General features: G+C 35.4%; 2 protein-coding genes across 7 annotated transcripts in view; one reads left to right on the top strand and one right to left on the bottom strand.

Annotated features, from left to right (window-relative positions):
• LOC145674935 (uncharacterized) overlaps window positions 1–9,103 on the bottom strand; it is a 75,878-nt gene extending 66,775 nt beyond the window's left edge. For 2 of the 5 annotated variants that reach the window (XM_081745194.1, XM_081745190.1), the window contains exon 1: window positions 7,076–7,192. In XM_081745194.1, the coding sequence (XP_081601320.1) occupies window positions 7,076–7,130 (55 nt within the window). In that variant the 5' untranslated portion in view covers window positions 7,131–7,192. Of the gene's footprint in view, window positions 1–3,667; window positions 4,040–7,075; window positions 7,193–8,525; window positions 8,602–9,019 lie in introns of those variants that run through there. The other 3 variants (XM_081745191.1, XM_081745193.1, XM_081745192.1) reach the window with 3 other exon arrangements.
• Window positions 9,104–9,408: 305 nt separating this feature from the next.
• Window positions 9,409–27,838, top strand: part of LOC145675487 (uncharacterized) — a 184,349-nt gene continuing 165,919 nt past the window's right edge. For both annotated transcript variants that reach the window (XR_014129130.1, XM_081745928.1), the window contains exon 1: window positions 9,409–9,612. Coding sequence is in view for 1 of the 2 variants with exons in the window: in XM_081745928.1 (XP_081602054.1) it covers window positions 9,574–9,612 (39 nt within the window). In the remaining variant the exon portion in view is untranslated. The remainder of the gene's footprint in view (window positions 9,613–27,838) is intronic.

Below are 27,838 nucleotides of genomic sequence, written 5' to 3' on the forward strand. Positions count from 1 at the left end.
CTTTGCGGATCAAATAGTCTAAACAGAACTCCTCTGTTATTTTCAACTTCCATTGAAAGTGACAAATCACTTCTGTATTTAGGCTTCTTACTTATTCTAAACTATTGTTTTTAGTATTTAGTTTCTTTTACAAGTTATCTGAAACCATAACTATACCGGCAAAAAATTTCACAATACAATTGGATTGCACTGATTTGATGTTTACTGTCCCTTTCAGCACAGAGACTACATGAAACGCTTAACATGGGATCCGAATCACAGGAGAGCTTCTGCCGGGAATCATATCCGGGTCTCCTAGGCCAAAGGCAAGCACATCAACAATATTATAATGGATTAATTTTTAATAGAATATTAATTAAGATATTCTAACACCATACTAATTGTGTTCGGATGTTATTCGCATGTAAGAGGACAATAACTTAAAGAGAATTCGGATATTTCAAATCACAAACGCATAAAGAAAGATTTCATTGTTAGCTGTGCTGATATAACAACAGGCAGCTTTAATACAATATTTTACATATGATAGATCCTTTCTTTTTTTTTTCAAGAATGTATTGTCACTACCTTTCTTAATCTCAAGTCAGTGAAAAGTCAATGTCTTCATAAAGAGCCATAACAAATATAGAAGATTAGCTGCGGTGATTTTATCATCCACTTTCAAGTCTACAGACATGCACATGACCGTTATTCCAATGCTGTTATTAAAACAATAACAAATGAGTTCTCGCAAAGGAAAGAAAAAAAATCTGAGCAAGGACAACAAAACAGACAAGAAACAAATAACAATGATACTAATACGACGAATACGCAACGACCCGTCTAATTAGCAATACCCACAACGTCCTATGTCATTTTGCCTATATGCAACGGCAAAGTGTGATGAAATATATACACGAGACTAGTATGCATAAGTACCACGAATTATCAAAAGAAATTCATATATGTATAATTTATTACGTTACTATTTACCGAGGGACATATGCCGAACCAGGGTTGGCAAAAACCATGTTTTATTAAAAAAACCGTTTTTTTTTTTTTTTTTGTTTAAATCAGGTTTTTTTGGTTTAAACCAGGTTTTTATGGTTTAAATAATTTGCTCTATATATTCATATCATATATGGACAGAAATAAGCTTGTTTCGCCTTGATGTTATTATGCAACAACCGGGTTATGCTGGAAGGGGTCACATATGCTTAAAGCGGAGTAAAAACCGCTTCTCGAGTTACATCCGAGAGAAATTGTCCTCCATTTGAACTCGGAACCAGGATTAATTGGCCACAAATGCGATACGTCTGCCGACTCACTCACGAAGGAATCTTGATAAAAAAAATACGTTGTACTGATCTTTACATACTTCTTAAGATAACTGTCAAGAGCCATTTCAGAAGGACAAAAAGATAAACAGTTGCACAAGTGAAACCATTACACAGAATTACATATGAACAATTTCATAGTACTATGGAGTACAGAAGAACTAATTTAGTTCAAGTTAGTTAACAACGACTTTTATTGGTCCAAATTAAAGAAATACACCGACTTAATCTGCATATCAATAAGAAAAGTGAATAAAGATACGAATTATTTGAGTCCACTTTGGCTCAGACTCATTTATACATAAATAGATACCAAAAATACTTATTTCACTAAATGCCTCTCGTGGGGTCTGTATGACCCCCCCCCACACACACACACAAAGAGTACGGCGTTTTCGATGTGTTTTATCTATAGTAAACATTGAAACGAAACAATATATAGAATTTTTCTTCGATTGCAATTACATGACAATAATAAGTACAAAAAATCACAAAATAAACATTTATAAACTTTTAAAAAAAAGTTGCTTTTGTAGTATAATCTTTTTGAGTAATGAATGGGGTGTTTAGGTCTGAATATAATACGAATAATATACGGGAGTGAAACGTGATAACCCACAAATGTGTTCATCAAGATTTTACAAACACTTACACTTTTACGAACATTTTTTCGTTTTTTGGTTTAAACCTTGGTTTAAACCAGCCAACCCTGTGCCGAACCAAATAAACTCATAAGAATACATGGTCTTTATTACTCGCATTGACAGTCCTTTCCTCTCTCAACTTGTTATAAGATGGTTTAGCAGAGGTTCATTTTTACGGAATGCAGTTCAACACCAATCAAACCATAATCTGTATTTAATTACTTTTACGAAATAATTGTTTAGTATATTCACGTTATTTTCCTATTACAATCAGTTAATACTATAGGATTCACCAACATGAACCCTCCGGTTGGTATATTAACTAACTAACTAACTAACTCTATGGGCTATGGAACCCGCAGGTTCAATTCCGCGTTCACAAAAGCTCTCCACTGACTTCTATCCTTAGCCAACTGGATCCAGTTTCTACTTTAGATTCCTATTTCTGCGAGATCCATCTTAACATTGTCCTCCCATCTGCGCCTAGGTCTTCCTAATGGTCGTTTTCCGATTGGTCTTCCAGTCAAGACTTTGAAAGCGTTTCTACTTTCTTCCATTCCAGTTACATGACCCGCCCACGTAAGCCTCCTAGACTTGACGACCTTAACAATGTTGGATAAACCATATAACTTATGTAGTTCCTCGTTATGAAGTTTCCGCCATTCCCCATTCTCGTTCCTCTTGGGTCTGAATATTCGTCTCAGGATCTTGTTCTCAAATACTTTCAGTCTATGTTCTTCCCTCAGAGTAAGTGACCATGTTTCGCAACCATACAGAACAACAGGCATGATTATCGTTTTGTATATTTTAAGCTTCAAATTCCTCGACAGGATTCGCGACAATAGATTTTGAACCGAATAGTAACACGAATTCCCTGCTTTTAGTCGACATTTAATTTCTTCGTGAATATAATTTTCCTCTGTTAATATTGATCCTAGATATTTGAAAGTATAAACTTTATCAAAATTACTATTTAATATCAATCCGGTTGATATCCTTATTTACTTATAAGGCAGTTTTCCCTTTTTCCAGTCCCACTACCGCTGGAATCCAAAATTCATTTTCACATTATGGATTTCAGCCTCCACTGCAAGTCGTTCGATAGGAAAATATCGCAGTTTTATTCTGTACACATCTTAACAAGGGTCACGAACTGACAACCGAATCTTATGCCAAAAGAGGTTAATTAAATTTTGTCAAGAACACCATTTTCTCTTAAATTTCCTAGATTGTCCTAAATATCACTTTCGTATAGGTTACAAAGCCCACAAATTAGAAAAGCTTAAGGACACATCCATGAAATCATGTACTCTGTACTTCTTCCATCATTTCAAGTACCTTATAAACTATTTCTTGTGAGAGCAATTCCATTTCTGGGTGCAGATTCACTTTAGGAGGACTTAACCATTATGGGTTGGGACATATGCTATAAAAACAACAACGAGAAAAACACAAATCTTATCTGCTAGTTGGCAATTGAATAAAAACTACGAATCCTATCTAAGAGAGTCAGAGCAGGGTGAAGATGAAGGGAACAGGATCGGTATGTATATTCCGCAGACGTAAGCAAAATGTTTCACTGAACTAGCTGTTTGAAAACAATTTCCAATCCTTTGTTACTATTACATAGTTAGTTACATTATAGCATGCTACAAAGGGAAAGAACATATGCCGTAAATATAGTGCAAAGAATATATATAACCAAACCTGTGCTAGGTTGTAACTAAAAAAGCACGAACTGCATCTGACCAAAGGAGCGCAGATGGGCCCGAGATGGAGTACGGAGATGGATCCGTAAGGAGCAGACGAGTCCGCAACCTTGGGTATGAGCGTAAACAAGGATGTTGCAAAAGAATTGAATGTTGAATTCACACGCTCCACGATGAATAAGAGAGATAATATCCGAAATCATCTCACTACTCCTCTTGTCCTGTAATTTTTTTTCAATTCCTGAGTATTTCTGGCTCACAGCTATGAAACAAAACCCTAGGCGCTTCAACGACGATGGGAATATGCGTTAAGCAAGGATAGTCGAAACAAACTGTGTTCTTCATGTTACTAGATGCCTTACGTCTCAGACAGATTTATCGCTACCACTATGACTAAACACACAGCATTCACATACAAATTCAGTGCATCATGGCTTCCTTTTGGACAACTACATACTTGGAAATTATGAATTTGGATTGTTTTTTGCAGGGTTGGCTGGTTTAAACCAAACAAAAAAAAGAACGAAAATGCTTTAAATCGTGTGAAGTTCATAGTGACGTCTCCACATATGAAACAATCTGCATTACGTTTGTGTACTTTTCATCTTTTAATCAAGGGATCCCGTGTTCAATTCTCGGTCGAACCACAACCTATCTTTCAAGTGTAAACCAAGTAGCGATTCGAGGTGTCCCTTTAAGTGAAAGTCTTTTCCGTGATAACCTTAGTATTTCATAAGGATGTTAAGCCTAAGCATACGAAACGAAACTAAATTATATATTTCTACTTGCCTGAATGCCTGTTGTTTTATAAAGAAGCCAAGGTTCCTTAAATATATTTATAAAAATTGGCAAAATTAATCAACTTCCTACGCAGCTTCCAACGTCAGCTTGGATTTGACTTTGTTTTAATTTTATTGAATGATATCTACATACCATATTTGTAATTTAATACCTCAGTTCTAGCGTAGTGATTATGATACTTGACCTTAAAATTTTATATACAAATGCATTTAAAGTAATAACAGGATTTTCCCAATGGCTAAGGAGGGAGTTTCCCGATTTATATATATTTGTATAATGTTTTTACTGTGTAACTGTTTATCTTTTTGCACTTCTGAAATGACTCTTGACAATTATATTAACTAGGTCTATGTAAAGATCAGTACAACGTATTTTTAACAGGAGTCCTTCATGAGTGAGTCGGCAATCGCATTTATGACCAATTAGTCCCGGTTTCGTGTCGAAATGGACAATTTTTCTTGAAGCCAAGAAGCGGTTTGGATTCCGCTTTAAGCTCATGTTACTCCTTCCAGCATAATCTTGTTGTTGCATAATAACACCAAGGTGAAACAAACTAATTTCTGTCCATATCTAATATAAATACATAGAGTAAATTATCTAAACCAAGAAAACCTGGTTTAAAAAAAAAAAAAGGTTTTAAACCAAAAAACTGTTTTTTGGTTTTTTCAATAAAAACAATGGTTTTTGCCAACCCTGGTTTTTTGCATTATTTAAGATATCATGGTAGTACACTCATACATTTTGATTACTTATTGCATTATATATTCCACGGATGGCATTTACTCTTATCTCCCAAATCCATCGACGGCTCCGGGTCAGTACTGTGACTTAAAATGAGTCGTAAAACGACCTCGTTTATGCGTATACTACGCACGCAACCCTCACTGCCGCTCGGGCCCCCCGCTGTGTTCCTGATCTGACTCGGTTAGATAAAATTTGTACTTTTTCTGCACAAGTTGGTTCTTATTTTATGCACTGTAGTTTTATGCCATACGTCCACACTGTATTTATACTAATCACAATTACAAATAACGAACTATAATCATTACTAAGTGAACCAGAGTGACTACCACGTGATCTGGAGGATAAAACCAAATAATATAGTAAAATCGCTCAAATCGTCCCCACGCGGCTACAAAGGAAGCGGAACACAATTGAAGGAAACCGCGTGTTTCTTTGTTACATGGGAAGGATAATTGAACATGTCTTTCCAGTTGAGGGTGGCCTGCCAGTTGACCTGCTGAAAAAGAAAGCGATGTTGCAATTTTCACCCTCTTGCTTACTGATTCTTCAGTAGTCTTCGCAGAAAGACAGATTTATTCAGTTTTTTCAATACTTTTGTTTTCATTGCATCCTCCTCCTTCCGTCTCCCTTAGCTTGAAGGACATAATTCTGGGACGTTAAACTGAAATATTTCATTTAATTTGAATTCGATTTGGATATGTTGTAAGGAAGAGAAAACAGAAATCAATCATTAGTTTCATGAAATGTGCTTATATTACTCTTAAATATAGCATATTGTTAATATTATGTAACTTCCATAACGATAACGCTTCCTCCTTCCCCTCCCGGAAGGCAGTGCCGCAAAAGCCCGATGAGAAAAAAATACAATCTTTCTTTGCCACTCCCAGAAATCCGTCCTTGACCGTCCCTGTCCATACTATTATACTGAATTCCTTTAATGATTGTTTTTTCTATTATTATTATTATTATTATTATTATTATTATTATTATTATTATTATTATTATTATTATTATTATATAATGTATCCTCGATTACAAAAGTTTAGCGATGGCAACAACGTATTACTTCGACACCGAACACGTGCCGTTTATGGCTTATTTGGAGTGTTATTTATGAGGGCGGTTAGGGTAAATTTTCTGCTTAAGTACAAAGGAAGCCGGTTGGGGACCAAAAGAACGTCTCGACTATACCCTATTCCTCCTGTAAAATAACATTAAATATCGCTTCAGTAACAAATTTATTCATCCGTAAACTCGAATAGATTCTGCTGAGTAAAGATGGAAAACCAGATATTCAAATTCAAATCTCGAATAGCGATCCCATCACCTTACACTAAGTTAGGCGCCTGCATCTACTGCCTCCACCCTACACATTTTCCAGTAGGTCACAGAGCAAAATCCCTCTCGCATACATACCTACTAAAGCAACAGAATTCTATATTTTAATGTTCAAGGTGCAATACATAGAGCTTCTTTAATGCATTAGATCATAAATTTAGAAGGAAAAAAAAAGCAACAGAATTCTATATTTTAATGTTCAAGGTGCAATACATAGAGCTTCTTTAATGCATTAGATCATAAATTTAGAAGGAAAAAGTAAGAAAACAATACTGATTTCCATGTATTTTGAAGTGACTCTATCCAACCTTAATTCAATCTTGGGGTTAACTCCTGAATCGCCAGACCAATTATAGAAAATTTATCAAATTGGAGATTTATTTTGGTTTGTGACAGGGTTGGCTGGTTTAAACCAAAAAACGAAAAATGTTGTATCTGTCTGTCTTGGAGGAAATTCTTCGTTGGCTTCAATCGCGGCAGAGATTCGTAAGCTAAAATACGAAGTACAAAGTATGTTCTTTACCATGAAGCACTCCAGGAAAATATGAATAAATGCAGTGCTTTTTCCTCACTATCATCGTTTATGCGTATATGCACTGTCTTTCACGCACCTGCTCCGTCCAGAGGAATCCCCGCGCGGGCCTCCCTCCTGTGCTCTTGCATAGCTTATTAGATACCAGGATTGGCTGGTTTAAACCAAGGTGTTTTAAACCAGCTGGTTTTTTCACAAAAAAAAAAAAAAAAAAAAAAAAAAGTGGTTTAAACCAAAAAACGAAAAATGTTAGTAAAAGTATAAGTGTTCGTAGAATCTTGATGAACACACATTTGTGAATTATTACGTTTCACTCCCGTATATTATTCGTATTATATTCACCTAAATTCCTCAATCATTAGTCAAAGAGATTATACTACAAAAGCAACTTTTTTTATATATATAAGTTTATGAATGTTTCCTTAGTTATTTTTTATAGTTTGTTATTGTTGTGCAATTGCAGTCAAAGGAAAATTCTAAATATTGTTTCGTTTTAATAATGATTACTATTAATAAAATATATCGAAATGCCCTACTTTTTTTGGGAGCGGAGTCATATAAAACCCCACGAGAGGCATTTATTGAAATCAGAAGTATCTTTGGTATCTATTTATGTATAAATGGGTCAGAGCAAAAGTGACTTAAATAATTCGTATCTTTTTTCACTTTTCTTACTGATATGCAAATTAAGTCGTTGTATTTCTTTAATTCGGACTAACAAATGTCGCAGTAAACTAACTTGGACTAAATTAGTTTTTCTGTACTCTGCAAACTTTGAAATTGCCATATGTAATTCTTTGTATTTGTTTCACTTGTGCAATTGTTTATCTTTTTGTTCTTCCGAAATTACTCTTGACAATTACATTAACAAGTATGTAAAGATCAGTACAACGTATTTTTATCAAGAGTCCTTCGTGAGTTGGCAGATGTATTGCACTTGTGGCCAATTAGTCCCGGTTTCGAGTTAAAATGGAGGACAATTTTTCTCGAATGTAAACCGAGAAGCGGTTTGCATTCCGCTTTAAGCCTATGTGATACCTTCCAGCATTACCCAGTTGTTGCACAACACCAAGACGAAATCAACCTGTTTATATCCATACGTAATATAAATATATGAAGAAAATTGTTTAAACCCAAAAAACCGTTTTTTTTTTTTTGTTTTTTTCAATAAAAACCATGGTTTTGCCAACTCTGCTAGATATCATTCGAGGGACTTAGTTGGTTTGTGTTTCAAGTACTGTGGCTTTTACGACATGCGCATGTCTCGTGCTGAATTTATACTCAGCCCTTTTAAGTCAATCGGGTAAATGTTTAGCAGATGGGGTTTAGAAGTACGTAAAAAAATACAAAATTTACAGGAGAAATGGAAGATGCAAGTACTAAGTCCTAGCATAATCTAACCAAATCTAACCTAACCTAAACTGAACTAACTTAAACTAACCTGAAATAATCTAAACCAACATATTAACAGAAATAAACGAAATTCTATATTTGTTTCGGAAATTATGCTGTACTCCTACACTAATATAATCCAACATAAACTGACCAAACCTACCCCAAAATAACCTAACCTAAGTGAACAGAAAATAGAGATTGTAACTTTTTTTTAGAAAAAAATGTAAAAAATATTACGAGATTGTAACCCCGTCTGCTAAACATTGTCCAAGAAAACTTTATATTTCATGAATATGCCCCCATAAAATGGGATAGCACAGCCTCATGTATATCATGCATAGAAACTAAATCGGTTTCAAAATGAGCAAGAGGTATACGACGAACGTACAAAATAAGTAACCCATCTTATGTCAAAACGGCCATATCTTACAATTGTGCTTAAAATTTCCGTACAGCATGATTATATGAAAAAGACGTACTCATTAAAATGTGTTTAACTTTTAAATTAGTTCTGTTTTTAATTATTTAAAAGTAAATTACCTTTATTTCACCCAAACACAACGTACAGGATTAACTTGAGTTACTGTTACATTAAGTGAACGTAGTTTTCTTCTAATATTTTTCCCTTTTGCTAAATAAAAAATCCCTTTTCTATGAGAAATTTCCCTTACGTAGAAATATTATTCTTTTGATTAATTTGCAAACAGTTGCCCTCATACTCCTAAAATATATACCATATTGACATACCTTTAACATAATTATATCTGGTTTAATTTATTTTAGGTAATAACTGATTTATTTTATTTACAAAAGTATTTTTGTTATTTCCATTACTGTTAAATTCTTATGTCGTGGGAAAAATGTCCATGATCATAAATATGACCTGGCAGCAGTTACAAAGAAATGAACAAACAAGGTACGTAATTCGTACTTCATTTGTCCGTACAATTGGTGGTAGATACAAGGGTATTTACAGAGTATAATACTTCCTTAATTAAAATAACAATAATAATATAAGGTTGTGCAATAATAATATAAGGCTCCCTACTGCGTGACTTTTTCCCTATAAATTATTTACTCATTTTCTACTAATTATGGCATTTGCTTGTCAACGAGATAGTTACCTGCAAGAGGTAAGTTTATAGAGATAGATTATTTGCTATTTGGTGTGCTTTGCATTATTTTCTATTTGGCTAGCTTTGCTTTATTCTGTTCATTTTAAGAGCATAAGTTCATGTTAAAAATGAAATGAAATTTGAACGTGCAGGTTTAATTTTGGCACACCACTCGAAATAATTATTGAAGAATATCCGTTCACTAATTTCATTCTTATCGTCTCCTAAAGATTGCGCTGGGCGACATAATACCTAAATTGGAATAGATAAAATTCGAAGAAGCCATTAAATTAATTGTTGGAATTTTTGGCATTTATTCCGAAGTTGGGCGTCCGGTAATTTTCAAGCAAAATCTTCATAAAAGTTATTAAAATTCATAATTTTTCAATTCCTACGTTCTTAACTGACTTTAGGGTTCCTTTCGTTAGATGGTGAGGTAGGGGAAAGGTTTGGTTTGCACATACAACAGAGATGCCTTGGACGTCCGAACAAAGTTTACTATTTATTTTACATAGTATCACCGAGCGAGCGTTAGCGAGTGAAGGCGGGTTAGAGCCCCGCAGGGCACTTTGTTTTCAGTCTTCATTAAACTAATTAATGTATATATATTAGTGTTAATTATATATTACACTAATTAGTGTTAATTATATATTACACTTACCTTAGAACTTCGGTTCGTAGTGAAAACAATAACTTTCTTCACGTTTCTTCGCTGTCACCTCCTTTGCACACTTCCCACAATTTGTTCTTAGGTTCATTAATTCATGCTCTTCACATACCGTAGTTTTACAAGATTTTGCTCGTTATGAACGTATTGCTTCACGACATTTGACAGAGTTCACATCCTGTGCATCGTTTCGGTATATTTGCCGCAGGGTTGGTTGGTTTAAACCATGGTTTAAACCAGCTGTTTTTTTTCAAAAAAACCAACTGGTTTAAACCAAAAAACAAAAAATGTTCGTAAAAGTGTAAGTGTTTGTAAAATCTTGATGAACACACATTTGTGGGTTATCACGTTTCACTCCCGTATATTATTCGTATTATATTCAGACTTAAATTCCCCATTCATTACTCAAAAAGATTACACTACAAAAGCAACTTTTTTTTACAAGTTTATAAATGTTTATTTTGTGATTTTTTTGTAGTTGTTATTATTGTTATGTAATTGCAATCGAAGAAAAATTCTAAATATTGTTTCGTTTCAATGTTTACTATTGATAAAATACATCGAAAATGCCGTACTTTGTGTGTGTGTGGGGGGGGGGGGTCATACAGACCCCACGAGAGGCATTTAGTGAAATAAGTATTTTTGGTATCTATTTATGTATAAATGAGTTTGAGCCAAAGTGGACTCAAATAATTCGTATCTTTATTCACTTTTCTTATTGATATGCAGATTAAGTCGGTGTATTTCTTTAATTTGGACCAATAAAAGTCGTTGTTAACTAACTTGAACTAAATTAGTTCTTCTGTACTCCGTAGTACTTTGAAATTGTTCATATGTAATTCTGTGTAATGGTTTCACTTGTGCAACTGTTTATCTTTTTGTCCTTCTGAAATGACTCTTGACAGGTTATATTAAGAAGCAGGTAAAGATCAGTACATCGTATTTTTTATCAGGATTCCTTCGTGAGTGAGTCGGCAGACGTATCGCATTTGTGGCCAATTAGTCCTGGTTCTGAGTTCAAATGGACGACAATTTCTCTCAGATGTAACTCGAGAAGCGGTCTTTATTCCGCTTTAAGCTTATGTGACCCTTTCCAGCATAACCCGGTTGTTGCATAATAACATCAAGGCGAAACAAACTTATTTCTGTCCATATATGATATGAATATATAGAGCAAATCATTTAAACCATAAAAACCTGGTTTAAACCAAAAAAAAATCTGGTTTAAACCAAAAAAACCGGTTTTTTTGGTTTTTTTAATAAAAACCATGGTTTTTGCCAACCCTGGTCTGAGCCAAAGTGGACTCAAATAATTCGTATCTTTATTCACTTTTATTATTGATATGCAGATTAAGTCGGTGTATTTCTTTAATTTGGACCAATAAAAGTCGTTATTAACTAACTTGAACTAAATTAGTTCTTCTGTACTCCGTAGTACTTTGAAATTGTTCATATGTAATTCTGTGTAATGGTTTCACTTGTTCAACTGTTTATCTTTTTGTCCTTCTGAAATGACTTGACAGTTATATTAAGAAGCATGTAAAGATCAGTACAACGTTTTTTTTTAATAATCAGGATTCCTTCGTGAGTGAGTCGGCAGACGTATCGCATTTGTGGCCAATTACTCCTGGTTCCGAGTTCAAATGGAGGACAATTTCTCTCGGATGTAACTCGAGAAGCGGTTTTTATTCCGTTTTAAGCTTATGTGACCCCTTCCAGCATAACTCGGTTGTCGCATAATAACATCAAGGCGAAACAAACTTATTTCTGTCCATATATGTTATAAATATATAGAGCAAATTATTTAAACCGTAAAAACCTGGTTTAAACCAAAAAAAAACCTGGTTTAAACCAAAAAAACCGGTTTATTTGGTTTTTTTAATAAAAACCATGGTTTTTGCCAACCCTGATTTGCCGCCATGTTGATAATATAAATGCTCGTTAGTTTCCCGCAATACAACTATTCTGTTACCTTCCGCCAAGTAATTCCCTCCGCTCCCTGAATAGTCCCATGTTTGTAAGCGGTAAATATAACATATAAAGATATTTTTCGAGATCAAGCACACAAACGATCAAATTATTCATATCTTCCCTGTAAATTTTAAAAAAAATGCTCTAAACGGACGCCCAACTTTGGAACTTAACCCGACTTTTTTTACGGTTTGCTAATAAATACAGTTTCCGTATGTATGGCATAAAAAAAATAGTGCATAAAACAAACAAACCTGTGTTAGCTGCCTACTATAAACCACAAATGGGGACGAATTGGGCAATGAGTACCAGTTGTCGACAGGGACAAGATATGCATCATTCGATTCGTATTAACAAGTAGATCAATAATTGGTATGTCATTCTCCAGAAAATTCAATTTTTACCCGGGAAATTAAATTAATAAAAATTCGGGATTTTGGGCAATGGGGACCAGTTATCCACAGGGAAGAAATGGCTATCATTCAATTCATATTAACAATTAGGTCAATAATTGGTATGTCATTTTCCCGAAAATTCAAATTTTACCCAGGAACAACAAAATTTCGGGATTCTCCGCCATGGGGCCCTGTTGTCAACAGGGACGAGATGAGTATCATTCGATTCGTATTAACAAGTAGATCAATAATTGGTATGTCATTTTACCAAAAATCCCATTTTTACCCGGGAAATTAAAAAAATCGGTATTTCGGGCAATGGGGACCAGTTGCCGACACGGAAGAGATGGGTATTATTAAATTCGTATTAACAAGTAGATCAGTAATTGGTATGTCATTTTCCCGGAAATTCAATTTTTATCAGAGACATTAATAATTCCGGATTTTGGGCAATGAGGACCAGTTCTCGACATGGACGATATGGGAATCATTCTATTTGTATTAACAAGTAGATCAATAATATGTATGGTATTCTCCAGAAAATTCAATTTTTACCCAGGGGGCGCGGTGGCTCAGTGGTAGAGCGTTCACCTCTGGTGCTTGGGGTCCCTGGTTCGATCCCAGCCCCCGCCAAGTGAACTTTGTGGTGGACAAACACCGTGCTCGTGGGTTTTCTCGGGGTTCTCCCGTTTCCTCCCACTTTCTTCATTTCACCATTTCATTCATCTCTCATCATCACCGTCTCCTTTAGCCTAACCGGCATAACCGTGGGACGTAAAACTCAAAGATTTCATTTCATTTTATTTCAATTTTTACCCGGGAAATTAATAAAAATTCCCGATTTTGAGCAATGGGGACCAGTTGTCGACAAAGAAGAGATGGGTATCATTCGATTCATGTTAACAAGCAGATCAATAATTACTATGTAATTTTCCGAATATTCAAATTTTATCCGGGAAATTAAAATTTCGGGATTTTGGGCAATGGAGACCTGTTGTGGACAGGGACGAGATGAGTATCATTCTATTCGTATTAACAAATAGATCAATAATTGATATGTCATTTTCCGGAAAATTATTTTTTTAGCCGGGAAATTAATAAAAATTCGGAATTTTGAGCGATGAAGACCTGTTGTCGACAAGGAAGAGATGGGTATCATTCGATTCGTATTAACAAGTAGAGGAATAATTGGTATGTCATTTTCCAGAAAATTGAATTTTTCCCCATCAAAATTAATAAAAATCCGGGATTTTGGATAATGGGGACCACTTTTCTACAGGGACGAGATGTTTTTCATTTGATTCGTGTTAACAAGTAATTCAATAATTGGTATATCATTTTCCAGAGAATTCAATTTTTGCCCTGGAAATTATTAAAAATTTGGGATTTTGGGAAATGGGACCAGTTTTCGACAGAAACGAGATGGGTATCATTCGATTCCCCCATTCAACAAAGATAAGTGTGGTCCATAAACACCGAATCTATAGGAGATTTTGAAAATTAGATACGAATTGTTAATGGAATCGAATGCATTAGATGAATTGAAATAGATGGTGTCAAGTTGTTCATTGTTGGAAACACTATTTATAGCATGATTGAGCAGGTTACTGAGGTTAGTGAGGCAAGAGGTATTTGACATGAAACCATGTTAGACTGTGTTAATATAGTGAGAGGTGTATTTGAAAAGTCTGTCTTCGATTATTTTCTCCCAGACGATGGATATATTTGAGAGTTGCGAGATAGGCCATGCTCTTCCGGTTCGGATTTATAGATGAGGGAGACACGGGCTCTTTTCCAAGAAGAGGGAAAATAGCCTTCTTAACGATATGTGTTTTTTAGTATTACTAGTATTTACATGGACAATATAAATACATATGGCGTATTACATGAAGTATAGAACCATGTATACAAGACAAATCACTTGATCAGGTCATATCGAAAAAGGGAGTTGTGATGTAGAAGACAAAGGCTCTTTTTTGGGGGGGGGGGAGGCCGCCTTTAGCATCCTGTTGCATTCTTTGTTTAATATATGACTAATATCTTGAGGATGTAGGTTGTGACACCCTTTAAGTACTACAGGCCTTAGCATGCTGAAAATAAACTACTGAAAACCCGAATTTTGTTGTGAAATGACTTGATATTAGACTGAAGTATGTTTGTTTTATGTTCGGATGTGTTACAATATCAAATGGTTTCCTTGCAACTGAGTCAGCTAATTTTCCATTTCCCTGTAAATATTAAAAATTCACATTCATCTTTACTAAATTAGATGTGCCTAACATTAGTAATAATAGAACTGCATCCTAGTTACTTTTTCCGCGAAGAATAAGTAGAATAGCATCTAAAATTTATAACGAAACTTGAAGAAATACTTTTTCTTCTTACAGAATCTGTTATAAGTATTAAAGAAAAATATCTTCCTGCACAGAATTCTCCGTCTCGAAAGGTTATGCAGAACGGGAATTCCAGTTCTGCCTAAAGATAAAAGAATTTAAAATATTTTCTAGAAAGCGCTGAAGGACCTTTAGGAAGAACGAGAAGAAATCACATACATATATATATATATAACGTAAAGAAATACTAAAAACTTATGTAAGGACGTTCTTCACTCTTCAAATATGTCTTTAAGTACTATGAAAAAAACTTTTTTTTTTCAAAATAATTAATGGACTTTGAATCTAAATTTGAAAGTGGAGGGACCAGGGAGAAGTTCCGCCATTCCAACTTATTCTGTAAATTTATCTTTATGATTTTAGAAACAAATGATTTGTAAAAAAGTGAAATGAAATCTCTGAGTTTTACGTCCCAAGGTAATGCCGGTTACGCTAAAGCAGACGGTGATGATGAAAAATGAGTGAAATGGTGGAATGAAGAAAGTGAGAGGAAACAGGAGAACTCCGAGAAAACCCACGCACACAAATGATTTGTTTTTCCTTTTAAAACAATCAATGGCAAAAGGGCAAAACTAAATTCATCCAACAGTAAGTTCATGTTTGACGATAGCTGCAATCAGTCAATAATAAATTATTATTATTATTATTATTATTATTATTATTATTATTATTATTATTATTATTATTATTATTTGTATTAACCGAAGTGTGTTTTCTTGGAGGTAAAAAAAAATTGCTGTTGATTGAGATAGGAATTTTTAATTTTAAATTTTCAGGGTACAAGCACGATACACACTAAATTCCCTGCATAGATTTTGGCGGCATACCAACGTAAAATTTCAAAATAGCAGGTATCTACACGACAAAGCGCAATTTTCGGTCTTTCAAAAACAAATTTTCAGACTAGAAGCACGAGACACTCTAAATTAGCTGTATATGTATTTTGGCGGCGATGCAACCTAAAATTTTAAAATGGCGACAATTTTTCAACTAACGTATACCCACGCTGCAGGGTACAATTTTCGGACTTTTAAGTTGAAATTTTGAGGGTAGAAACAAAAGGTATTCTAAATTTGCTGTATAGATTTTCTCGGCGATCCAATACAAAATTTCAAAATGGCGTCCATTTTTTCAAAACAGTAGTGAACAGAAAATTCTTGCAAGTTGCGACAATGACAATCTTGAAATATAAATCACATTTTAACACTTTTACCCCAAAGACATGGAAATATTTCGAAAAAACCAATAAAAACCGAAAAAAACGAAAATACCCTAAAAAAAACACATGGGCCCAGGTGCGTTGGATTTTTTAAAAATACCCGGGTTTTTTCAAACCCTGCAGACGATACGCAACAATACAGCCATACATATGCTTACACGACGCACGTGCTCGTATATATACAATGTATTTCTATACTCATAATATTGGAAGTCATATTTACTTACAAAACCAAGCGAATAAGTTAGTGGCATATCAGATCTGTAATATGTAGAAAAATAGTGTAGATGCGTTTCTGATATGTGTATTCCAGGGTTTGGTTTCAGATGAGATTGGTATGAATTATTACATCTTGTCATCTCGTTTAATGCAACACAATAGGTCTGTCAATAATGTGTGCACTCTTCTGAAGGAGGTCGGTGCCACGATTTGCGAACCATTGTTTAAGACAAAGTAATTTCGGAAATCTTAAAGAAAGTCATAATTCAAATGCTACCCATTTCAAATTTATACGCAAAGTAGCTAAAAACTAATACTTTTCAAACGTTTTCAGTAAGAGAAACCAAAGTAGACTGAACAAAGCACATAAGGATGTATGAAAGTAGCAAAAGCGACCCCAGTAATTCTGCGAAAATAATTTATGTGTCTTGATGTTCAGTACCTTAGCCGATATACTGTTGTTAGCAAATTCGCACGTCCGGCGCAAGCGCAGGACACTGTTGTTGTCTGAATGATTGAATATGATACAAAATTAAAAATATTTATGACTATCGTGTATGTTGAAAATTTAATCTAGATCAGTTGGTAGTTCAAGAGTTAAGTTCTATTTATTTTTATATATTTATCTCCCCTTCCTCTCCCTCTCCGCTAGGTTCTACCGTCAAAGTGAAAATATATTTTTAAAAAAATAAAAAAGAAACTTTCCAGGCTAGAATATAATCTATGTTGAAAACTTGATCGAGATCGTTCAGTGGTTCAAGAGTTACTAAGTTTTATTTATTTTGTATATCTCTCCCCTCCCCTACTTCTATCCTACGTTCTACTAACTAACTAACTAACTCTATGGCGTATGGAACCCGGAGGTTCAATGCCGCGTTCACAAAAGCTCTCCACTGACTTCTATCCTTAGCCAACTAGATCCAGTTTCTACTTTGTATTCTTATCTCTGCGAGATCCACCTTAATATTGTCCTCCCATCTGCGCCTAGGTCTTCCTAATGGCCGTTTTCCGATTGGTCTTCCAGTCAAGACTTTGAAAGTGTTTCTACTTTCTTCCATTCCAGCTACATGACCCGCCCACGTAAGCCTCCTAGACTTGACGACCCTAACAATGTTGGGTAAACCATATAACTTATGTAGTTCCTCGTTATGAAGTTTCCGCCATTCCCCATTCCCGTTCCTCTTGGGTCCGAATATTCGTCTTAGGATCTTGTTCTCAAATACTTTCAGTCTATGTTCTTCCCTCAGAGTAAGTGACAATGTTTCGCAGCCATACAAAACAACAGGCATGATTATCGTTTTATATATTTTAAGCTTCAAATTCCTCGACAGAATTCGCGACGACAAAAGATTTTGAACCGAATAGTAACACGAATTCCCTGCTTTCAGTCGACATTTAATTTCTCCGTGAATATGATTTTCCTCTGTTAACTAGATATTTGAAACTATACACTCTGACAATATTTAGTATCCTACGTTCTACTGTCAAAGGAATATGATAGAAACCACCCCAGATCCGAACATCATCTATGTTGATAATTTGATTAGGATCGGTTCGGTGGTTCAAGCGTAATAAAGTCACAAAGACACTCACTTTTTTTATTTTTTTTTTTTTTTTACATATATGTCCCCCTTCTCCTCCCCTACATTGTGCTGTCAAAGTGAAAGGACGAAAACATCCCAGGCCCGAACCTTATCTATGTTGAAAGTTTGATCGATATCGGCCGAGGAGTTCAAGAGTTATTTTTATTCATTTTCATATATTTACCCTCCTCCCCTCCCCTCCCCTAAGTTCTACCATCAAAATGAAATAATAAAACACTTTCCAAGCTCGAACATCATCTATGTTGAAAATTTGATTGAGATCGATCGGGTGGTTCAAGAGTTATTAACTCACGAACATGGTCACTTTTATTTTTCTATTTATTGATTTTTGTATATCTCTTTCTCCTCTCTCTCCATCCGCTACGTTGTTCCGTCAAAGTGAAATGGTAAAATCCATTCCATGCACGAACACCATCTATGTTGAAAATTTGATCGAGATTGGTGGTTTGGTTCAATAGTTATGAAGTTCTATTTATTTTCTATAATTCCCCCTCCTCCCCATCCCTAAGTTCTACTGTCAAAGTGAGTAGCTAAAAACACTCCCAGGCCAGAATTTTGATCTTGATCGGTCTGTTGGTTCAAGAGATTAAGAGTTACAAACATAGTCACTTTCAATTTGGATCTGAAATTTCTTGCTCACAGACACCACTATTAATATATAGATTATGATTATGACATGGTTTTTGTGGGACACGGAAAAGGATACAAAGAAGGATTATGATTATAGCATTTTGTTTATGGAACACGGGAAACGACACAAAGCAGGAACGTGTACAAGTGTCCATAAGTTGATGTATGTGTGAACACAAGATCAACTGACCGGTATGAGTCTCGTAGAACTGTTGACATCATTACATACCTTTGTGCATGGACTCAATCATATTGTCGATAAAATCTTGAAGTAGTTCTCGCCATTCATTCAGAAGCACCATTTCCAAATGTTGCGTAGTCTCAAGAGGTTTCGAACAACTCGCAATGAGTCTTTCCAGGTCGTCTCATATATACTCTATTAGGTTGAAGTGCTGGAAATAGGGCCATACTACCCTCAATGTCCTCCCTCTGCAGCATATTGTCCACGAGCATGTGAAGTAAGTGCATACGTTATCGTTCATGAAATGGATTAAGAAGAGTACTAAAACCAATAGTACTGTATTAGATTTAAGGTTGTTAACTCTTTTTCACTGGGTCCCGGATTCAATTCTCAGTTTGGACACTCGGTCGAAAAGTATAACAGCTTTTTCCGGCCAGGCATCCTAAATGTTTTTCCTGTTTTTTTCTCATTCACACCACGCTAATATCGGGATGGTACCTTATACAAAGGTCCCGGGCGGCTCTCTTCCTTCAAACTTCACCGGATAATGAGCTGCCGATGAACATCATCCCTTATACGCGACGGGCTTAGATGCTAGTAATGCCGCGAAGTATTTATAAATAAATAAATAATCTTTATCACTAAGCTATCGTGCTCCAATTCCATATAATATACAGGTCGGTACAATAGTCATTAGAGATGTCGGCCCATATATGAATTTTTTTCACCACCATATTGAATATTTTACGCACATTTGTGGGACAATTTAGTTTTTGATGTGTCTCTCTAGATGTGCATGTGTCGATTGTTAGACTGCAGATTAAAGCATGACACCTGAAGGAACACAAATTTAGTCATCACGAACCATTCGCAATGTTCTGCAGCCTAAGCTCTAAGACTCGGTGCTGCATTGTAGATACAGAAGAAACGGCTGTTGTGCATGAATATCACCTCCCTGTAGTCTGTTGCGTAAGGGTTTACCTGGTATCCTGTTCCCCGTTGCCATGAAAAGCTTAAATTGTAAGTCAGTTGAGTTTGTCGCCTACTCCGACGGGTCTATAACATTAAATAATAGTCTTCTCTTGCTGTTTGCTGTCATTTCACTTGGATGGTCTTCTCTTGGACTACATACGACGATTTCTATCTTCATATGGTCGAAAATAACACTAGTAGACACTCGCAGGCTTCTTGCTACCTGCTAGTGTATTAGCTTCTCCCGATCGCTCTCCTACTCACATGCTCCCCTAAATCATGTTGTAAGGGTATTGCTTCTATTCAGCATACATTTACACTAACTAAATTCAATCCACCAGCGTCAACAAAACACTAATGGGGTTTCCCTGTATGATTTTCGCATCCATCACAAATCTGCAATGCATCACGTCACACATGACTCCCATTCACATACTCAAGCACGAATCAACTGCAGAGTTGAAAAAAAAAAAAACGTTTTTTTTTAAAATCATAAAAAACGTTTTTTATGTTTAAAACATGGTTTTTTTTTGTTTAAAACGTTTTTAACGTTTAAAACAAAGTACTTTGTTTTAAACAAGAAAAAAACATGTTTAAAACGTTTATTTTGTTTAAAACAATAATCTACATAAGCATATATATTACATTTTTACACTCTTAGGTACTGCTTGCCATCTATATTCAACCGCTAGATCAAATTTCGGGAACTTCCCTAATCTCGATCCGCCCAAATGTTCAATTCCGGAGAAAAAATCGGGATTTTCCCGATCTCCGTTCACAGAATATGTAGTTTAGTTTCTTTGTGTTACGTCCTACTGGTCGTCTGCATTCTTCATCTTTAAACTCCCATTGACGCAACTGGCTCAGGGGTTTAAACCTCAATTGCTCAGTCTTAAACCTCAAATTAAGGCTGGAAGTTGGTTTTGGTACTAATTTATTCCTCAAAGATGCAACTTTCCTGGTGTGCATTTTATGTATGTGGGAGGAGGGTAAATATCGTGGTTTTTTTGTTTTGTTTTCAACAGTTTTTTGGGGGCCGTTCCCCCTCTTGGGGGATAGATTCATAAAAATTGTTACATGAAGCAATGAAGTAGGTTACTACACGGTAATATCGTGTATTTGAACCAGGGTTGGCTGGTGTAAACCAAAAAACGAAAAATGTTCCTAAAAGTGTAAGTGTTTGTAAAATCTTGATGAACACACGTTTGTGGGTTATCACGTTTCACTCCCGTATATTATTCGTATTATATTCAGACCTAAATTCCCCATTCATTACTCAAAAAGATTATACTGCATAAGCAACTTTATATGTATATATATATATATAAGTTTATAAATGTTTGTTTTGTGATTTTTTTTGTAGTTGTTGTTATTGTTTTTATTTAATTGCAATCAAAGAAAAATTATAAATATTGTTTCGTTTCAATGTTTACTATTGATAAAATACATCGAAATGCCGTACTTTTTGTGTGTGGGGGGAGGGGGGGTCAGACCCCACGAGAGACATTTAGTGAAATGAGAAGTCTCTTTGGTATTTATTTATGTATAAATGAGTCTGAGCCAAAGTGGACTCAAATAATTCGTATCTTTATTCCCTTTTCTTACTAATATGCAAATTAAGTCGTTGTATTTCTTTAATTTGGACCAATATAAGTTGCTGTTAACTAACTCGAACTAAATTAGTTCTTCTGTACTCCGTAGTACTTTGAAATTGTCCATATGTAATTCTGTATAATGGTTTCACTTGTGCAACTGTTTATCTTTTTGTCCTTCTGAAATGACTCTTGACAGTTATATTAAGAAGCATGTAAAGATCAGTACAACGTATTTTTATCAGAATTCCTTCGTGAGTGAGTCGGCAGACGTATCGCATTTGTGGCCAATTAGTCCTGGTTCCGAGTTCAAATGGAGGACAATTTCTCTCGGATGTAACTCGAGAAACGATTTTTATTCCGCTTTAAGCTTATGTGATCCCTTCCAGCATAACCCGGTAGTTGCATAATAACATCAAGGCGAAACAAACTTATTTCTGTCCATATATGATATGAATATGTAGAGCAAATTATTTAAACCAAAAGAACCTGGTTTAAACCAAAAAAAAAAAAAAAACGGTTTTTTGTTTTTTCAATAAAAACCATGGTTTTTGCCAACCCTGATTTGTACTTCTTGCTTATTATGGGGAGCAGGGAGGGGACAAAGTTAGCCAATTTTTGGAGTTTCAGTTTTTGACGTAAATTACATTTATTTTTACAACAAACATCAATAGCTCAGTCCTTAATTAAGCTAGAAAGATAATTTGGTACCAAAGTATTTTTGAGAGATAAAGCTTTCCGTCACTTGCATTTTATGTATATAGGGGGTACGTATGTACGGCCGAGAAAGGAAGGATGAAGTTTTTTTTTTCATCATTTTTTTTTCATCAGGTTTTGGCGGGTATTCCTCCCCTCTGTGTGGTACATCCATAAAAATTGGTATGTGAAGCAATGAAGTAGTCCCCTACATGATAGTAACCTGTATGTGTACTTGTTGTTTATAGAGGAAGAGGGGGTCAAATTTGGTTAATTTACATTTATTTTCGGGACGGTCCCGTATAACACAAGATATATTTCACTGAAGTGGTCTAGAAGCATAATTCTTGTTCGTATACATGATGTGTGCAGCAAAAATGATTTGCATATGGACGTGGTACTATAGTGGGGGAGGGGAGAGAATGTCTAATTCAATGAATGTTTTTCTGCGCATATTTTTTTTTTTTTTTTTTTTTTTTTTAATATTTCCTACATAAAACGAATTCATTACGCAATGGCAGCAATGGCTACCATTTCTTATATTATTGTCACAAGTATGTGGCCTACACATTAGCATCATTTTGTCAGCGCAGGTAACTGCAAGGGTTGCCAGGGCCCCACAAAGTCAATATTTTCATATTTTTAATGATTTTTTATGTCTGTTCTTTTTCTGCGAATACGGCGGGAATTTCACGCATATTATCTCGTTGGAATTTGTGGTTTATAAGCTTTTCAATGGTGTATATATCATGAAATGTTCAAATACTTCACTTGAACTTCTGTTGGTTTAGTTACAAGCACACTGATGTGCAGAATTTCGTTCAGTAATTGCTGTTATAATAAGAATATAACTCTGCTTGTAATTTACTCCATGCACAAACCCTGCGGAGGATGGGTTGTTTGTTAGAAAATTAAATTAGCTTCTTCAATCTGATATTTTAGTTGTTTTAAACATGTCCAACCAGCATCGAAAAAAAACACGTTTAAAACAATTTGTTTAAAACGTTTAAAACAAACTGAATAAAACAACAGCCCTCGTTTTAAACACTTGTTTTAAACATTTTGTTTTAAACATATCAACCCTGATCAACTGGGTTCTGCAACCCACTGATCATGAAGCACAAATAAACAATTTTTGCAAAATTCCTGGGGTCGTTGAGCTCCCTCGTCGTTAGTGCACACAATTTCGGCGCAGGAGATCTGGATTCAATACCCGGCTGGAGCTCATGTAGTTCAGATCCCACTTTAAGCTATAGATCCACATCTCATGCAGCCTCGTGCTGAACGGACGCTAAACTCTAATCCAACCAATCCTGGTGTTGCTTTTTCGCTTTTGAGCTTTCTCCCTTAAATGTAAAATTAATTAATTAATTAAATAAGGACCTACACACTTCAGATCAGTGCTGAAGTGAGGGGTGTGTATTGCAAACTTGGAGTGGAATCAACAGTAAATAACTCGAAAGAATTAAGGACGCTTCACTAGAAACTTTTCATATTGATGAAATTGTTTAGTTTTGATTTAATAAAGTGTACTCATAACTAGCAGAAGTCAGTAAATATGTTCTTCAACTATGTTACGAAATTTTATTTTAAGAAGGAGACTTGGTATCATGTTATTATCATAAACCATTCAATGAAGATAAAGTATTTTGTGTTTGGTTATTTATCTCAGAAAAAAATAATATTTGCTGTTATATGGGAGGAGTTAGTGATAATAATAGTATTTGATTACTAACAGATAAAGAAAATTACCTCTTAAGTACTTACTACAAATGCGAAATTGGACCTCATTGGCTTAGTAGTAGAGTTCTAACCTTTGGTGCACGAGGTCCTTGGTTCGATCTCAACTTGCGCCAAGTGGACTTTGTGTTGACAAACACTATGTGAGTGGGTTTCCTTAAGGTTCCTCCATTCTTGGTTATAAAATTTCATCCATTCTCATCATCACTATTTCCTTTAGTCTACATGCTATATCACCTTTGAATGTAAAACTAAAATATTTCATTTATAAAAAGCCAAATTTGAAATCTTATTTCATTATGTTCCTTCCTTCTATTTATACACATCATCTGCAAGCATTTTTCAATAGGAATAAAATATACATTTTTAATTACAATAGAAATATTGATTTCGTAATATACATTTCCTTCACAGGCTTGTACTGGTGACGTATTTACATATGGAACTTACTCTGCTGAAATTTTGCACGAGGTGCAGCGCATGTTAGAAGAATGGATTCCAAATCTAAACGAAGAATTCAACCCTGAGAAACTTCTAGACGCACTCACAGTGAAAAACTTTTACATCCTTCTTCTCACTGACAATGTAGCATGAAGAATACTGGAGCACTGTAGAATTATGCCTGTAACAGATCCAAAACCTAAAAATGGTGAAGATCCATTCCAGCCAATATGTGAAAAATGTTCAGTGAAACAAGAGTACAAATTGCTTCCTAAGAAGAGAAAAGTAGAGTGTAGAAAATATGTTTTGATGCGCCGAGTGTACGACGATAAAGGTCATTATAAGCTTGGGTGGTTTTACAATTGTGGTTCATGTGGGAAAAAGACAAATCCTTTAAAGAATACTTGGATTGGGACTGACAACAAACTTTCATTAACAAGTCACCTGAAATTCATTTTCCTATTTTGCCGTGGTGAAACATATTCTTCTATGATAGAAAATACAGGTTTTGCCACCGACACGGTAGCAAATTGGCAGAATTACGCCCGTGAAGTTATGCAATGTGCAATAATAAAACATTTTGAGGATCATAAGCTTGGTGCATTTAATTGCACGGTCGAGATGGATGAATGCCACATAACAAGCAGGAAGTATAACAAAGGAAGAGAGTTACTTTGATAATCTTATTGGGTTTTTGGAATGATATGCAGAGAAACACATGACATCCTTGTTGTATGCGTGAAGGACAGGACGAAAGAAATTCTTTTGCCTATAATGGAAAGGTTTATTCATTACGACACACATATAGTGACAGATGGTGCAAAAGTATACAAAGGTCTTAATGAACTATTTGAGAGCCATGAATGGGTTAATCACAGAAAGTACTTTGTCAATCCAAAAAAATCCATCTCTACACACAAATTATATAGAATTAGTGTGGAGGTCCTTTAGGAGAAGTATAAAACTATTTACTTTGCAAAATATATCATTAGAAATCTGTGATTGGATGTAAAGATTGTTTTTCCGTGATTACGAAAATAAAAAGCTGGTGGTCTCGAAACGAGTAAAGCAATTTCTATACCATGCACATTGGCTGTATCCTGGTCTTAATAAAGTGTCGCTGTCAATTCACAAATACTTGATGGAGCTCTTGAACTTTAGTGATTTTTCTATGAATGATCTCAAAAGCAAGCTAGATTATAAAGCTAGATCGAAAACATACTCCAACGATACTGACATTGCAGAATATAAGAGAGACTTAGAAGAAAGTAGAAGAAATATTCAAGAGGATGCCACTGCGCAAGATGCTACCAAGCCTACCTCGGTCATGAGCAACCGAAGTTTATCTTCCAATAATATTAGAAAGACCAATCGTATTATTGAACTTCTACATAATGTGTTTCTCCGTGATACAAATGATGTTATTGAAGAATTAAAGTCGGTAATGGGAAGTCATGAAAGTGACATTAAAGAAATACTGAGATATATTTAGAGTCCACCAAATGAAAAATTTAACGAAAATATGCACGTTGTTGATGAAAATTTTATAAGTTTATTTCATGACGAAAGTAATTGGAATTCACTTGAACTCGCCCATCAAACTGAACTCTCAAACTTGGTACCAGTAGTAACAACTGGTGATGGCAATTGCAAAGCATATTGGCAATGCTGCAGCCTAGCTGCATTTAGTACGTCCCTTTCTGTGTTTGGAGAAGATGAAAGAGTGGAAGACGGAAGGCCAAATTTCCCAAGTTCATTGTGCCAACTTAGAAATATAATAACTGATGGAGAATGGGCTCATGAAGGAAACATGGTGGCAATGGAACGTGCACTTAGTTGATCTATTACAACGTACTTTTACGACTCCAATTTGGAATTCCGTAAACGGAGGAGAAATTATTGTGCAGAACCTGGACGATACGTTAATTCAACTGAAGGAAGACAAAATCCCATATACATAGCTCTAAATAACCGGAACCATTTTGTAGTATTATTGCCTAGTGATGCCAACGATTAATTGTAAAGTTACGTAAATGAAGTGATTTCGTCCGAATTAGTGCAGGACAATAAACAGCTGATATAAGTTAATTAAAAGGGTATCACCATCCAGGATATGAAAATATGTAACTTATGAAATGATGAATTGCAGTTATTACAATAAGATACGTGCTTAAAGTATATGTTGAATGCAAGTGGAGCCGCGGTGACTCAGTGGTGACTCGAGTGCTAACCAACTTACTGTGTGGGCGTGTGGAAAGTGTTCTGTGAGTGTGTTTCTATAGCGTGTTGTTTTGAAAGCTTTTTGCTAGAAAACGTATAGTTCTCTGTTGGTGTTCAGTTTATCAGTGAATCATGAATACAATACTTGAAAATACCGTCAAATTTGAGTTTGATAAGAGTTTATCCCATTTAAAATCGACGCCACTTGAGGTTCATACCTGGCTTACCGATAAATTGAAGGTCACATTGGACCAAGTTGAGGCCATTCAACTGCACAACGAATATTATTGTCTTTATGTTAAGTTTAGTGCCAATAGTGCCTATGATAATTTTTTGCGTACAAAACCTGAAAAGATGATTTTTACTCTTTCTGTTGGGACTGAAAGTTTCGTCCATATTATGAGTGTTTGTGAAGATGTCATACGAGTGCGAATTTTAGAATTGCCAGTGGAACTCAGTCTCGAAGTGATTCACACAACACTAAGCCCTTATGGATCTATTTCTAAAGTACTCAATGAACAATGATCTGATTAATTACATTTTCCTGTGTATAATGGAGTTCGCATTGTGTATATAACTCAAAAAGCACATTCCGTCTAAATTGACATTTCAGGGTCATAGTGCTACAATTATGTATCCTGGTCAGCCCCTATGTGTTTTTACTGTTGCAGTAGTACGCATGTTTATAGTGAATATACTAAACGTCAGCCTCGTAACCTACCTGCCCAACATTTACCTGGTCCTCTACACATGAGTGAGTTGTTCGTCGGACCTATACCCCAAACTCAACAGTATTCAAGCCCTACTTCGTCTTGTCACAACACTGCCTGATCAGAAGCTGTGGATATGACCGAACTTGAACCAGGTGTCATAACATACAAAATGTACAACTTTTTCCCTTTACGTCCACCTGATTCACAAGCGTTGTCCTCTGTTACTACTAGTGCTATCATGACACGTTCTGATATTCGTAAAAGTGTAACTCCTCCCGAAGTTTCGGAAAGTTCCCTGCCTGCTCCTGTGCCTCCCCTCTCTCTTCCTTCAAGTCTACCCCTCAATAGTGATGGCATGTCTGCTAACTCAAGTGCTTTCCTTGACAACTCTATAAGTGAAAATTGTACTGATAAGTTATTGCTGCCTACCCCCCTCCCCCCATCCCTTCCCCGAAGATACGACTGGACGAAACAAAAAACGGAAGGTTTCAACAGCTAAGAAAACGTAACGTCATCCTCATGCAATAACTACATACGGTAGATACTGCAAAATCTTCCGAAGTAACAAGTGAAGGTCAATTCCCTCCCAAG

This window comes from Thermobia domestica, chromosome 18 (genome assembly GCF_964235325.1).
Source record: "Thermobia domestica chromosome 18, izTheDome1.hap1.1, whole genome shotgun sequence".
Classification (NCBI taxonomy): domain Eukaryota; kingdom Metazoa; phylum Arthropoda; class Insecta; order Zygentoma; family Lepismatidae; genus Thermobia; species Thermobia domestica.